The sequence below is a fragment of the Anolis carolinensis genome, chromosome 6 (assembly GCF_035594765.1).
Source record: "Anolis carolinensis isolate JA03-04 chromosome 6, rAnoCar3.1.pri, whole genome shotgun sequence".
NCBI classification, from domain to species: domain Eukaryota; kingdom Metazoa; phylum Chordata; class Lepidosauria; order Squamata; family Dactyloidae; genus Anolis; species Anolis carolinensis.
In genome coordinates this window covers 80,193,000-80,208,810 of record NC_085846.1, presented here as the reverse complement: position 1 = coordinate 80,208,810, position 15,811 = coordinate 80,193,000, and the positions used below count along the sequence as shown (strand labels likewise).

Sequence of the window (15,811 nt, the reverse complement as noted above, 5' to 3'; positions counted from 1 at the left end):
ATGTTCTTTCAAAACAGTTGGTCCAGATTAGGTTGTAGTCTTTCACATATTTCCCTGAGATTGAATTCCATTAAGCTCTAAAGTGTTTTATTTTTGAATTCATATGCATAGGAGCACGCTGTCAATCACATACGTGAAATACACACACACATACAGACACACACATTTCAACCTTCAAAAGTACTGGCTGTCGTCTCTATTTTTACCACCAATGAGCAATGTGGCATAACCCTCCATCTCATTTTGTGGTTGCTTCAGCTGTTCTGCAGAACCAAATTTTAGTGTGCAACAGCAAAAGTAAACCACCTATTCATTTTTTTTAGTTAGCTGGGGAAATACAGTGTGTGTTTGTGTGTGCTTTCTAAGTATCTTGGTTTTAGGGAATGACAAACTAAGACCTGTAGGCTGCAAGCAGTCCTCTATTATGGTCCCTAGAACCCCCAGAATTTTTAAAAAAAATCAATATTATGGTTTGCTCCTAAATGTACTACATAATCAGTGAAAATTGCAATTAAGTCTAATTCATTTCTGTTCATGATCAACATTCAATCTCACACCCAACATCCTACAAAGTCAATGTAAATATATTTAATGTTCATTTACATAAAGTGTGAATTTAGTAATTATAAAGTAAAAGAGGCAATATTCGTTAATAATTTCCCAATAAGTTTGGCACCTGAGTAATAAGTAATTATCCCATTGCGGGTTTCAGACACGCAGGACTGAATATTAGGAGCAAGTAATACTGCTTTGGAAAAACTAGCATACCTTCTCAATAACAGCAGGAATTGCTTCTAAGCTGGTTGGTCTGGCGCTAAATTTGCTGTATAACCTACAGGCTTCAACCTGGAAACATGAAAACAAACAATCCCAGTAAAAAACATTTTCTCTGCTTTCCTTTCAAGGAGACATAGGTTGGATTTACAAATTAGAAGAGCTTTAAGGGGTCAGATCAGAAATCTATCTGACTGTTGGCTTTAGGATTTGGGAATTTTAATCTAAAAAAGTAACTTTGAACCAAACACACTGCTTCACCGAGAAAGTGAAGAAATGTATTTATGAAGCCCAGTAAGCAGGACATAAAAGCAACAGTTCTCTCTTGCTGCAGATCTGAAGCCCGTGCCCTTGAATATGGAGACTCCTTTTTTGATGAATATGTATCACAGTTAGTAACCAATTTTAGACCATGATGATGATGATAATAATAAAACTTTATTCTTATACCCTCCCACCATCTCAGGGTGACCTACATATAGGGAAGAATGCCCACAAAACACTAATATAAATACAACAATCCATCAAAGCAAAACCAGAATTAAAATAAGAACATAATGAAATATAACAATCCAGATAAAACACAATTAAATAAAACATCAGAATCTAAAACAGCAGCGTAAAGCTCAATCAAAACAATACTCAACTAAACTAATTGCCAGTAGTACAATGGGTGCCACCAGGCTATAAAAGGGCCGAGCATCGGAAAGTGCAAATAGCGTATCATAGGGCCAGGTATTAGATGAAATGCAGAGAATCAAATATTATTAGGGAACCTAGAGACTGGGCATTTATAACTAAGCTTCCTTGCAACTTTCATTAACAGTTAATATTCTGTAACAGTGCCATTCAGGTCTACAAATGATGGAAAAACCAATCAAATAAATAATTTCTCTTGCATTTCAGATATCTTTCACTGAAGTAGTCTGAAAACACTGGGGTGAAAAGGAGAAAGGAATGGGACACATTAAAAGCAGCTAGAAAAGTGGGATGACAGAGGATTAATTATACTCCTCTCTGCCAAATTGGGATAATTGAAGGAACAGAAAAAAGAACACAGCTGTATACCTGTGGAAATTCCTGGAAAGCTCCCATTGTTTCCTGATTTCTGTCAGAGGAACCTCCTATGACAATCAAAGGCCTGAAGGAGAAGAAAATTTAAGTTCTTGGAAGCAAACCCTATGAATTATTAAAAACTCTGCATCCAACTATCAGGAGTGGATCTATGATGTCTGGATGTAGGCAGATCATAAAACGGATGCAGGGAAAGTGTCATACCACAGATGTTTGACTGCAGCTCTCATCAGCCCCAGCCAGCATAGCTGATGGAGCAGCACTCCAACAACTGGAGAGCCAAATCTTCCCAATTCCACTTTTATGGGCATTTTTGAACATCCTGTCATCTGCTGGTAACAATGGTGGGGAAATGGTGCCTTCTCATCAAAGTCAGCCATTTCAAACAGATAACAAGAACAAGAAAATTGCATATGACTAGTGAGTACTGCTGTGAAGAGGAATCATGTATCAGGCTTACAATCAATCTGGGGCCAGTCTTGCTAAAAAGAGAGACTCTTTCATGATTCATCCATGGCAAGTATCTGGCAACTCATACAGCAGCAGGACTTTTTTCAGTTTATTACGTTCAAGATTATTCAAGCTCACTAGCTTGCCCAACAGTTTTGTAAAACAGAAAGGCAGGACAGATGCATTTCTAAGTAGTGTGTAATAACTCAAATAATTTTTAAAGATACATTAGGAATGACTAGGTTTTTTGTCTTTAAAATAAGACTAAATTAACCCCACCAGATCGTATGATAGTTTCTAGGCAATAGCATTATCATGTCCATGACAGGCACTGCAATCGGATGATAACAAGATGCTGTCAATAATGTTTCAAAACCAAGGAACTGATTACACATAATGTGGTAGATGGGTCATATACAGTAAATTTCCTCAAGCACAGAGCACCAGTGCTGACAATGAAGTTGAACACAGTACAAATGCCTGAAATCTTTGGACAAGTTGATATCGGCATTAAAATTCTGCCTTGGCTTAAAGACCTACCTATCTAAAACTGAAATAAACTAAAATGAGATAAGATTCTTTCATTTAGCTTTCACAACACATGACATGCATTATACTAGTTAGTCGACACTTAAAATTTTCAAGAAGAAGCATGTTCTTTACCAGCAATTCATATTTGCATTTGCCATTCCAGCTAGTGCATGGATAAGGCCAGGACCAGAAACTACAAGGCATACACCAGGCCTGGAGACAAAAGAAAAAACAAGATAAAGCATATATGAGCATAAAACTCCTCAAAAAGCTCTAGATGTCTCAAGCAGAAATACAAGAGTGCCATGTGGTACAGTGACATGCTGAATGATCAGTTTGGATGAACAGGAATGGGTATCATATTTTTATTTGTCTTTCCAACCCTTCAACCAAAAAAAGGTTCCTAGAACAGTTTATAAAGATGAGCAAATAAGAATGTCCCTGCCCTCAGGCCAAAATAAAATGGACAGTAGTTGGGATCTAGGAGCCAATTTCTGGACCCTCAGGACACCTGGTGGGCCACACCATTTTAAAAAGAAGCAACCAGAAAAAGTGCCTATTTTGTAAAGCCTCTTTTCAGATATTGGGGGTCAGAAGGCAAGAAAAGCTGCACTAAACTCATGTGTCTTGTATCAATGCAAAATTGTTCTTCTAAATTGGAAACACCACCTTTTAGCTGATTTTTTTCTCTGGCAAGGTTTTTGTCTGCCACAGGATTCTAACCCATCTTTCATGAAGAGATATTATTTTTCAGTGCTGTGTTGTTATTGTTTTCTGTAAAGCCACAGAGATGGGAAGGGGAAGTTGGTAAGAGTAAGAATCTTGGCTGGAATGTGAAGAGCTAGGTTTCTACTGCAATGGGACACTCTGAACCAGTCTTCGGCCTGCAAAGGTGGCCAAAAAGATAAGATAAAGACAGTTGCAAACGCTGAATAACCAATAAGACTCAATCTGAAGAATATGGGACAGGCTCAGAGCAGTAACTGGGAAGGACAACCAGAAGGTGGAACTGGGAGGAGTTGAGAGGTGGGCCTAGAAGAAAAGAATGTGAGTTTCTGTGTGATTGTCTGTGACCTGTCTTAACATTTTATAACAATGTGATTGCAAGTCTACTCTTGAGGGACTGTGGCTGTAGGCAGAATGAAAAAGTAAGCCTTTCAGCAATCTTTTCATTGTAATGTCTTTTTATTTTTTCTTACTAAAACAATTTGTTTTAATTGCTATAGACATACAGGGCATAGTGGTAAATGTTCTATAGATCATTGTCATGACAATCCCCATAGCTCACAAGGAGAGTCTAATAGCAAAGTATTGAACCACATCAATCAAACTAGCTCTAGCAGGGTTTATCTTCTTTAGGACCAAGTCTTATGTACATGCTATCCAAAACCAAGTTTGAAACATTAGTCTTACCTGCCCGTCAGGTACCCAATAGCAGAAGCAGCATAGGAGGCCTATTGAAAACAAGAGACATGTGTATAAATAATCCACTAGTTGGCTTTCTGAAGCTTTAACAAAAGGTTATATTCAGATATGCTTAAACTGCAGCCTTCCAACAACAGCCTAATTCCCACTACTTGAAATCTGCCTCCCAATCTGACCCCTAAAACCCATTGTAAAAGCCAGGAAGATGTACCAACTGAAGATGTTTTGAAGTGCTAGTAATATGCAATGTGATGAGCAGAATAAAGGTCTCCTGCAAGATCCTGTAGTAACAGATTGTGACCTGCCAGTAGGTGGGTGCTGGATGCATCATCCTTCAGCATCCCACTCACCCACACTTCATTTGGTATGGCTCTCTAGATTTTATGGTGGGTTGTAGGAGCATTTGTGGTAGGCCAATGGTAAATGTGAATATGAAACAGTTAAAGGTTGCAAGTCTAGCCAACAACCTTATAATGCCAATCAGGATGCCAGGTTGGGGGAGGAGGTGAAGAAAAGCTCTCCCTTTCCTACAGGAACTACATGAAAGGAGATTCCACCTGAACATCAGGAAGAACTTCCTCACTGTGAGAGCTGTTCGGCAGTGGAACTCTCTCCCCAGGACTGTGGTGGAGGCTCCTTCCTTGGAGGCTTTTAAGCAGAGGCTGGATGGCCATCTGTCGGGGGTGCTTTGAATGCGATTTCCTGCTTCTTGGCAGGGGGTTGGACTGGATTGCCCATGAGGTCTCTTCCAACTCTACTATTCTATGGTTCTATGATTCCTCCACGCAAGGAAATAGGATCACAAGGATATGTGTAGATGTAACTGTGTGCATGTCCCCTGATAAAATATGCATCTCCTGGCCTATTTTGCTTAGATTTACCATCGCTTTAAGTATAAAGCGAACGAACCCAAAAGGTGCTCACCAATACGTCTTCTTCAACCTGGAAAGAAGACATGAGTGGAGTGCTGCAGGGTTCTGTCCTGGGCCCAGTTCTGTTCAACAGCTTTATTAATGACTTAGATGAAGGGTTGGAAGGCACAATCATCAAGTTTGCAGACGACACCAAACTGGGAGGGATGGGTAACACTCCAGAAGACAGGAGCAGAATTCAAAACGATTTTGACAGATTAGAGAGATGTGCCGAATCTAACAAAATGAAGTTCAACAGGGACAAATGCAAGATACTTCAGTTCGGCAGAAAAAAATGAAATGCAAAAATACAGAATGGGGGACGCCTGGCTTGACAGCAGTACGTGTGAAAAAGATCTTGGGAGTCCTTGTGGACAACAAGTTAAACATGAGCCTACAATGTGATGCGGCGGCAAAAAAAGCTAATGGGATTTTGGCCTGGCCTGCATCAATAGGGGCATAGCGTCTAAATCCAGGGAAGTCGTGCTCCTCCTCTATTCTGCCTTGGTCAGAACACATCTGGAATACTGTGTCCAATTCTGGGCACCGCAGTTGAAGGGAGATGTTGACAAGCTGGAGGGTGTTTAAAATGATTAAGGGTCTGGAGAACAAGCTCTATGAAGAGCAGCTTAAAGAGCTGGGAATGTTTAGCCCGCAGAAGAGATGGCTGAGAGGAGACATGATAGCCATGTACAAATATGTGAGGGGAAGTCATAGGGAGGAGGAAGCAAGCTTGTTCTGTGCTGCCCTGGAGACTAGGACTCGAAACAATGGCTTCAAGCTACAGGAAAGGAGATTCCACCTGAACATTAGGAAGAACTTCCTCACTGTGAGAGCTGTTCAGCAGTGGAAGTCTCTTCCCCGGAGTGTGGTAGAGGCTCCTTCTTTGGAGGCTTTTAAGCAGAGGCTGGATGGCCATCTTTCGGGGGTGCTTTGATTGAGATTTTCCTGCTGCTTGCAGGGGTTTGGACTGGATGGCCCGTGAGGTCTCTTCCAACTCTACAATTCTATGATTCTATAAATGAAGAAAATCTATAGTTGATAACTGCCCTCAAGCTGACTTTGACTTATGGCAATCATATGAATGAGAGACCTCCAGGTCATCCTACCCTCGATAGCCCTTCTCAGGTCTTCCAGACTTCCATGGCTTTTCAGATTGAATCTAGCCCTCTGGAATTATGGTCTTCCTCTTTTCCTTTTGCTCTCCACTTGTCAAATATTATAATCTTTTCTAGTGAGTTATCTCTTCTCATGATATGGCCAAAATATAAGAGCTTCAGTGTAGCCATCTTGGCAGACAGGAAAATTTCAGGTCTGATTTGTTGTAGGACCCATTTATTTGTCTTTTTAGCACTCCATGATAACCATGGAATTCTTCTCCAGCGCTACATCCAAACTAGCTGATTTTTTTCCTGCCAGCGTTCTTTACTATCATTCACAACCATACACAGGGATAGGAAATACGATCGCATGGATCACCTTAACTTTAGTATTCAGTGATTGATATATGTGTGTGTGTGTATACACACACACACATACACACACACACCAGAATCCTATCTAGCTTGTTCATAGATGCTCTTCCAAGTCCTAGTCTTCTTATTTCTTGACTGCAGTATCTATTCTGATTAATGACTGATACAGAAGATATATTCAGAAAACGTAACATGCAGTTATGAGGCATGCTACAAGGACTCTTAGGACACTAAGCTGGCGTACTTCCAGCCAAAACCTGTGACAGCTTGATTGTACAAAACAGAACTCTGACCTTCAGGTAAAACATTGGCTGACAACTGGAAATTTCTAAGAAAAACATGGGTGGCTGCCCAGCACCATTTGAGTGATTGCTAAACATCAACAATCTCTATAAAGATTTACCACAAAACACAGTAAGAACATGCCCTCTGAAAGAAGAGTTCACCCTTTTCCTGAAACCAATACTGTTACTATGGTCTGCCATGTAGGAATATGTTTCCCTTGCACCACCAGATGGCATCAATGAGACAAGACAGGGAAATTAAACAAGGGAATTAATATTGTACAGCAATAGGGTTCTCTTACTCAGCACCATTGAGGTGCATGATATAAAATTCCGGTGGACAGAATTTCACTTTAGAAAACGATGGCATAAGCAGAAATGATTTAAGCTAAGTATCATCAGCCTTGTTTTATAGGCAATGTGAACATGGGAGCAAAACCTGGGGACAGGGAAATGTGAAAAGTCCCTGGGGGAACTTTTGAGATTACAGTTCAACATGTAATAGTTGGGGGATATGAGAATGTAGGGAGAATGAACCATTTTTAGCTCTTATGTGCCCATTTTTAGCTCTTATGTGCCCTATTTTGTTTTCAAGCTGTTCCTCAAACTGAACATAATACAGTAACAAATACATTTGAGATTAAGACCCAGGAGATTATTGAAATAAGATGACATACTGGAAAACATGGTTAAAAATAAAAAGACTGTCCTCCACACACTATCACTGCCTCAGCATCAATTCTCAGATCAAGGTCTGATGGGGATGCTTTTAAGTATCTCTATTCGACCACATCCTTCCCCACCATCACATGGGGATGCAGCTACTAATAAAGACTATTTAACATCTAATGAAGCCACAAATAAAACGTCTTTAGTTTTCAAGTAGCCCACAAGACTTTTCGTTGGTTTTGCTGAAGCAGAACAACAGGGTTACACAACCTGTCCCAAATTTAAACCGTCATTAATGGTAATGGTAAAATGAGAATGAGTGGTCAAGCCGGCATGGTTAGTTTCATACTAGTGTTTCACAATCATGTATCACTGCTACTGCCACACTTAATTAATGGGAAGTACTGCACTGCAATTTTTAAATTTCATTGTTTTCCTTTTTTAAAAACAACTCAATTATTTCCATTCCATACTACAGTTACAGAGTAGAATTCTGCTATCTGCCTCAACAGACACATTTATCCCTGGCTCTCTAAATCACTGCTTCCTAAATTATGCGTACCAACCCCATATGGGGTCCCATAAGAAAAAATGCTTCAGCTGTACTTAATAAAAAAGAAAAACAGTCTGTTTAGTGAGCCTTACAAATGCAGATTTACTATCAAGAAATGTTTGGCTTTATAATCTACTTTATAAACCTACTAGCTGTGCCCGGCCACGCGTTGCTGTGGCAAAGTCTGGTGGTATGGGAAATAAAGTATTGAGGAATTGGTGGTAGTTAAGGTAAAGGGTAAACGTTTTCCCCTGACATTAAGCCCAGTCATGTCTGATTCTGGGGGTTGGTGCTCATCTCCATTTCTAACCCGAAGAGCCGGCGTTGTCCGTAGACTCCTCCAAGGTCATGTGGGATGACTGCATGGAGCGGCGTTACCTTCCTGCCGGAGCAGTACCTATTGATGCACTCACATTTGCATGTTTTTGAACTTCTGGGTTGGCAGAAGCTGGAGCTAATAGTGGGGGCTTTCTCCGCTCCCCAATTCAAACCTGCGGCCTTTCGGTCCAGAAGTTCAGCAGCTCAGCGCTTTAACATGCTGCGCCATCAGGGGATATTATTTCCTAAAGGTTGTGAATATACAATGTTTCTGATTGGGTTTTTTTGTCTGTTGGAGGCAAGTATGAATGCTGCAATTAGGAAAAATGATTAGGATGTAATGGCCTTGCAGCTTTAAAGCCTGGCTGTTTCCTCCCTGAGTGAATTTTTTGTTGGGAGGTATTAGCTGGCCCTGATTGTTTCCTGACTGGAATTCCCTTGTTTTCAGAGTGGTGTTGTTTGCGATATTTTATGTGCTTCTACTGTCTGTGGCCCTGAGAAAACAGAGGATTTGCCAGACTTTGATGATGGGAATACTTTGTTGGGAGGTGTTAGCTGGCCCTGATTGTTTCCTGTGTGGAATTCCCGTTTATTTACTGTCCTGGTTTTAGAGATTATATTGTTCTGCATTATTCTATCCCAGTAATTATTTCATATTAAAGTAGAATCTTACTTATCCAACATTCGCTTATACAATGTTCTGGATTATCCAACGCAGTCTGCCTTTTCATAATCAATGTTTTTGTAGTCAGTGTTTTAAATTCATTGTGATATTTTAGTGGTAAATTTGTAAATACAGTACAGTAGAGTCTCACTTATCCAACATAAACGGGCTGGCAGAACGTTGGATAAGCGAATATGTTGGATAATAAGGAGGGATTAAGGATAAGCCTATTAAACATCAAATTAAGTTATGATTTTACAAATTAAGCACCAAAACATCATGTTAGACAACAAATTTGGCAGAAAAAGTAGTTCAATACACAGTAATGCTATGTAGTAATTACTATATTTATGAATTTAGCACCAAAATCTCACGATATATTGAAAGCATTTACTACAAAAATGCGTTGGATAATCCAGAACATTGGATAAGCGAGTGTTGGATAAGTGAGACTCTACTGTAATTACTACATAGCATTACTGCGCATGGAACTACTTTTTCTGTCAAATTTGTTGTATAATATAATGTTTTGGTGCTTAATTTGTATAACAATTACCTAATTTGATGTTTAATCGGCTTTTCCTGAATCCCTTCTTATTATCCAACATATTCACTTATCCTGCCGGCCTGTTTATGTTGGATTAGTGAGAGTCTACTGTATATTGATAATCTTATATTGTCTCTTAGAAATGGATTATATGAGGCCCCTTCTTCACAGCTGAATAAAATGCACACTGAAGTGGATTATATGGCAGTGTGGAGTCAAGATAATCCAGTGCAAAGCAGATAATATAAGATTATAAATGGGTTATATAGCTGTGTGGAAGGGCCTTGAGTCTACACTGCCATATAATCCAGTGCAAATTAGATAATCTGTGGAAGAAGCCTAAGTGAGGCCTAAATCTGCCTGTCTCCTAACTGAACCCTGGCTGTCCTTTGGCTGTGTCGGTTGCTAGGCAACCAAGTGGGCAGAAATTAGCCCTCTAAACTGGCAGCAAATGGATAAAAAAATTATTGCTCTCCCTTTAATTAGGACTTTATTTTTCTTTTCTTTTTGTTGTATCAACCTAGAGGTGTGGATGATGGGTTGTGTTGTCAAATTTCGAGGTTGGGGGGCTTGTACTTTTGTTGTTTTGTGAGTCGCCGTGATGCCATCACTCTTTTATATATATAGAAGATATACCCAGGGTCATGTAAAACTTTCTCTGGCAGAAAGGGGTCAAAAATGAAAAAGGTTTAAGAAGCCCTGCTCTAACTGTCCTAGAATGCTCTGTTTTTTAAATCTTTGGAGCGTAAAGTTTCTGTTAGGGTTCCTGCAGGTGAAGGTGAAATGGAAAGCAAATTTAGCAGTTATGAGGCAGATCAGTGGCTGAGCTTATCTAACAGGAGTCTCTGAACTTCATAAAAATGCTAGCAAATGTAACAGAGCTGGCAGCATTAAGGGTATCTATTGAACTGTGGCATAGAACATTTCATCTAAAGTGAATGTTAGTAGGGAGGAAGATATATAAACATTGCCCTTTGGGGACAGAAGATACCAAAGAAATATATATGTGTGTATATGTGTGTGTGTGTATGTATATGTGTGTGTGAAATATCCTCTCTTCCCCAAGGACATTCTACAATTTTTCTTTGGTGTACGCAGCACACGGCAGGAAAAGGTTAAATTGTTTAGTATCATACATCCAGAAAGCATCAGTGAGAATAGTCACCATGACACTTTGCGTGGGAGTAAAATTGGAGACATTTATTTAGAATTAACAAGGTGGGTGTGAATGCAGTTTTTACATAATATCTTTGATAAACAGAAGAGGGAAGAAAAAAAAGATTACTACTCAAAACCCGAAGGCAATTTAATTTGACATGTGTTTCCCTTCTCCTTTTGATGGAAAAAACCCCCTCACAAGCCAATGTACAAATGTTTAAGCATATCTAGAGTGGGTGTTTCATTAGCAAGCCTCTTTGTATCTCACAAGCGGGGTGTCATGGCAACAACACGCTGTCAAATCAAATGACATGCTTAAAGAACTTTGCAGGTACATGCAACCCAACTACTGATGCTTTTGATTTCAAAGGGGAAATTATGGACCTGTTGTTTTTTATTGATGCTTTTGTTACTGAAAATGTTAGTCCAGGTGGTAGATGTGCTGTGACTTAAAATCAGACCTAGGACTGGAGTCATGGAAAATTTCAGTTAATTTATATTGTCTGTTTTCAGATATCTGCTAATGTTCTTGGACTGAAATTCGCATCATTCCTAGCAAGTACAACTCATGGCGAAGGATGTAAGGTGCACCTGAACTTTACCAGTTCTCATCTTCTGTCTTTAACAATATGCAAAAAATTCTGCTTCAAATAGACCTATCAATGCACATGGGTAACCTAAAATACCAACTGAATATGACCAAATTCCGCATCACTTCACAATAATAATCTTTGCATCATGGATTTTTTCTCCCTCCTAGAACATAAGCAATGAAGCTTTCCCTTCATTTTGGGTGCATCTTCACTATCAAATTAATGCAGTTTGACATCACTTTAACTGCCATGGCTCTATGCTATGGAATCCTCGGAGTTGTAATTTTACAAGGTTGTTAGTCTCACTAAACTACAAATTGCAGGATTTCACAGCATTCTAAGTCATGGCAGCTGAAGTGGCATTAAATTGTATTAATTCTCATTACAGGGATAGTGAAGTTTGGCCATGCTGATTGGGACTGATGCAAGTGGTAAATCAGAGGTTCTCTGGAGTGGAAGATCAAAGCATCCCTATACTGTTGCTTTCCATGCAAGACATCTTGCTAGTATTTCATTAAAAGCACGCTTGCAAGATGAAGAGGTTGTATTTCATTGCTGAAATTATGATAGTGGTATTCATAAATAATCACTACAAACCTTCAGATTAAAGTTGTTAAAATAATTTTTGAAAACTGAGATTATTACATCTGCATTGTTCATCTGGATGACAGTTTTGCAGTGCGCCATTATAGGTGTGTGAGAGATCATTTGACCTGTTTCGGAGACAAGCACTCTATGAATGAAATAAACTTTTAGGAGAGAACAGAATATGGGAATACTAATTAGTCCAACAAATACTTACAGCTTGTTCATTCCGCATCCCTATATATTTAATTCCACTTGCTTGAGCGGCAACTGCAACTTCAATCACGGGAATGCCAACAATACCAAACATGTATTCAACATTCTGAAACAAACAGATTTATTTTTTAAAAAATAGAATTGTTTTTACAAAGTATGTATTTCAATAAGCAAAGCTGAGATGCTGACAAATATTGTTACTACTATTCAGAGCTGTAATTTATTGAAGAGAAATTTTGAATTGGAATTTGTGAAATCAAACCAAGGGGGACTTCTAGCAACTAACAAATCAATGCATCTGGTTTACCTTTATTTACATTATCCTCTCATATTATTGTCTTTGGTCAGTCGCAAGGCTGAACAGGGTATAGGGTTACAGCCTGTGCTGGATGGGGTCACACTCCCCCTGAAGGCGCAGGTGCACAGCTTGGGGATGATCCTAGATTCATCGCTGAGCCTGGAACCCCAGGTCTCAGAGGTGGTTAGAGGAGCCTTTGCACAGTTAAAACTTGTGTGACAGTTACGCCCGTACCTTGGGAAGCCTACCCTGGCCATGAGGGCCCACACTCTTTGTTACATCCAGAATAGATTACTGCAACACACTCTACGTGGGGCTGCCTTTGAAGACTGTTGGGAAGCTCCAACTAGTCCAACGGGCGGCAGCCAGGCTGCTAACCACAGCGGTGTACAGGGAGCACACTCCTCTGTTGCATCAGCTCCACGGGCTGCTGACTGGCTGGTGGGAACAAGAGACAAGGCCTTTTCAATGGCCCCGCGTCGGTGGAACGCTCTCCCTAATGAGAGGCAGGCAGGCTCCATCTCTCTTGTCTTTTTGCAAAAAACTGAAAACTTGGCTGCAGGACCAGGCTTTTGAGCGATAGATGCAGCATCAACTACAATGAACTCTTGATAAAGTGAGAGACCTAGATTGCAACTCGGAATGTACCTCTGAATGTATATTTATATGGATGTTTTAACTAAATTAATTTTAATTATTATTATGTAATCATAATTGTTTTTATACACTTGTGTTATACTTGGTTGTAAGCCACCCTGAGTTCCCCCCTTGGGCGTGAGAAGGGCAGGATAGAAATGTTGTAATAAATAATAAATAAATAACAGGAAAGAAATAATCAAGAAAGATATTTTATTTCTTCAATTCTAAGATATACATTTTTACCTATATAAACATTTCTAAAAATAGGGTTCATCTCAGAATCGAAGGTGTGTCTTATGTATTTTCATTGGTGGTATTGGTACTTACAGGGTGCATCTTGCAATCAATGGTGTCTTACAATTGAAGAAATATGGAATGTATTTTTCAAAACTTTGTACTTAAATATTTGTGGGACTAAGAATTAAGAATTCCTTTAAAAGTAGCTGACCATAGAGGTGTTCTGGAATACATAGAAATTTTTAAATATGTTCTCTCAAGTAAAAGAAATAGCATTTTCTTTATTCACATTTTATCGCTTCCACTTGCCACCTCAGTGAATGTGGAGGTCTGACTGTAAATCTAACTCCATGAATATAATACCTGTGAAAAGATTCACTTGCAAAATGGATAACCATTGCTCAATGGGTGTTATCATGCAGTGTGCAGATGGACACCCATCAAAAATGCTATAGGTTTACCCTATACTGAGCAGGGGATGAACTAAATGAGGATAAAACATCAGTGGAAATGATTGATGTACTCTGGCAGTTATTAAAGAGCCAGTGATATCTGTGAAGAAAGAGTGATCTTACAAAACTTTAGTTAATGTTTGAGTAAAGCCAGGATTTCATAACAGCTAACCTTTGGCTTTAATCAACATGGAAACAATCCAACCTGCCCTGGATTATCTCTGCGTGTGAATGTTTAGAAACATAATACTAGTATGCATATGTTTTTCAGCAGGAATGCACAACCACTCTATTTGACAAGGAAAAAATCTTTTGTTTGGACAGATATTTGATAAGTGACTGTATAAGGCCCATTTCACTTAAACAAGGTGCTGAATCCTGCTAATTGCATGTGTGTCCAATAATATTTTTTCTGGTTTTAATATTTTTGATTGTTTAACCTTTTTTTAATTCTTGTAATCCACCTTGAGTTCCAATCTGGGAAAAAAGTGAGACAGAAGTATATTTTATTAGAAACTAGATAAAGGCCAACATAATGTTACTCAACAGAAAAGACTGACAAATGTAACAGTAAGAGATTTGACAGAACTGTATTTTTAAAGTGTGTTATGAATGGGAGGGATGGGAAAAGGTTGTGTTTATAACAAAGAGGGGAACTTATTATAATAGTTATGTTGCATTATAGTTAAATATGTTGTTATAATAAAATAAAATGTAATGCAATAGAATTGAAGAAATAAATAAAGCTAATCATAATCTCTTCTTATTGTGTATGCAATATATGTATTTTAATCCTTGCACTATGCATTTTAATATATGTATTTTGTGGGATTTTAATGTATTTTACAGTGATGTTTTTAAACTGTGTTGTGTCCCACCTTGAGTCACAAGAACAGGTGGGTAACAGGCCTTCAGTAAAAAATTTAGACTGAAATGTCAGAAAATGCCAAAAATTGTATCAACCGGAGCGATGTGCAATATAACCCTTTGGAGATAGCAACCTTCTCAAGCCTCCGCAATCTAATGTTTTGTCTGTTTATGTCATTTATTCCCTGAAGTGTATGTTGTCTTTGGTTTGCAGTTTTCTTAGCTCTATGTACTTGAGGCAGTGGGAGAAGCTGCAGACCATGTGATTGTTTAGAATGTAGTTTTAAAAGGATGACAGAACTCAGTTGAGGCATGAGTTTGTTTGAGTGCAGATGCCTGTGCTAGAAGTCTGTTGAGGCTTGAGTTCCTTGGAAATAGACTATTATAAAAGAGAGCTATACAGAGCAATATAGTTTTAAAGAGAATTGTTAAAGACTATAAGTTAAAGATACAAACAAACATTTTAAAGTCTAACCTGACAAGAAATGTACCTGTATATATATGAAACTGAGTAATAGAAATCTGTTCTTTAAAGAAGTCTACTTGAATTTTGTCTGCTGAGAGCATCGAATAGAAACAAAATATTTACACACCCAATGATCTTCCATCACCTAATAAACTAAAAGAATAGTCCAGAAACTCTGCTGCCCATTAGGTTATGATCCTAACAGTTCATATTCCAATAGCCCAACCATTTTGTGTTTTAATGTATGTATTTGGGCCATGAGGACAGGTGGGTAACGGGCCTTAAGCGAAGAAGTCTAGACTGATGTGTCAGGAAATGCCAAACATTTTAATGACTGGAGTGAATTGCAATATAATCCAACAAGATACCACATTAATGTATATTATTTGAAAACTGTTTTATTCTAATATGTTTATTGATTGTTTTGTTTTATATGTTTCTATTGTTGCTTAAGCGGCTGAGGGAGAAAAGAAAGGGGCCTGAGGCTGTTAGGAATTGTGGGAGTTGGAGTCCAAAACCCCTGGAGGGCCCAAGCCTGCTCTAGAGCAGTGATTCACAACTCTAGTCCTCCAGGTGTTCTGGACTTCAACTCCCAGAAGCCTCAGCTATCATGGGCAATGATAAG

The 15,811-nt window shown here is 38.9% G+C and overlaps 1 protein-coding gene across 1 annotated transcript in view; it reads right to left on the bottom strand.

Moving 5' to 3' along the window:
• Positions 1 to 15,811, bottom strand: part of hacl1 (2-hydroxyacyl-CoA lyase 1) — a 30,462-nt gene that overhangs the window by 14,211 nt on the left and 440 nt on the right. The window contains exons 2-6 of the mRNA XM_003222181.4: positions 12,229 to 12,333; positions 4,243 to 4,283; positions 2,962 to 3,042; positions 1,843 to 1,915; positions 769 to 846 (exon numbers count right to left, since the gene is read on the bottom strand). Coding sequence (XP_003222229.1) covers positions 769 to 846; positions 1,843 to 1,915; positions 2,962 to 3,042; positions 4,243 to 4,283; positions 12,229 to 12,333 — 378 coding nt within the window. The remainder of the gene's footprint in view (positions 1 to 768; positions 847 to 1,842; positions 1,916 to 2,961; positions 3,043 to 4,242; positions 4,284 to 12,228; positions 12,334 to 15,811) is intronic.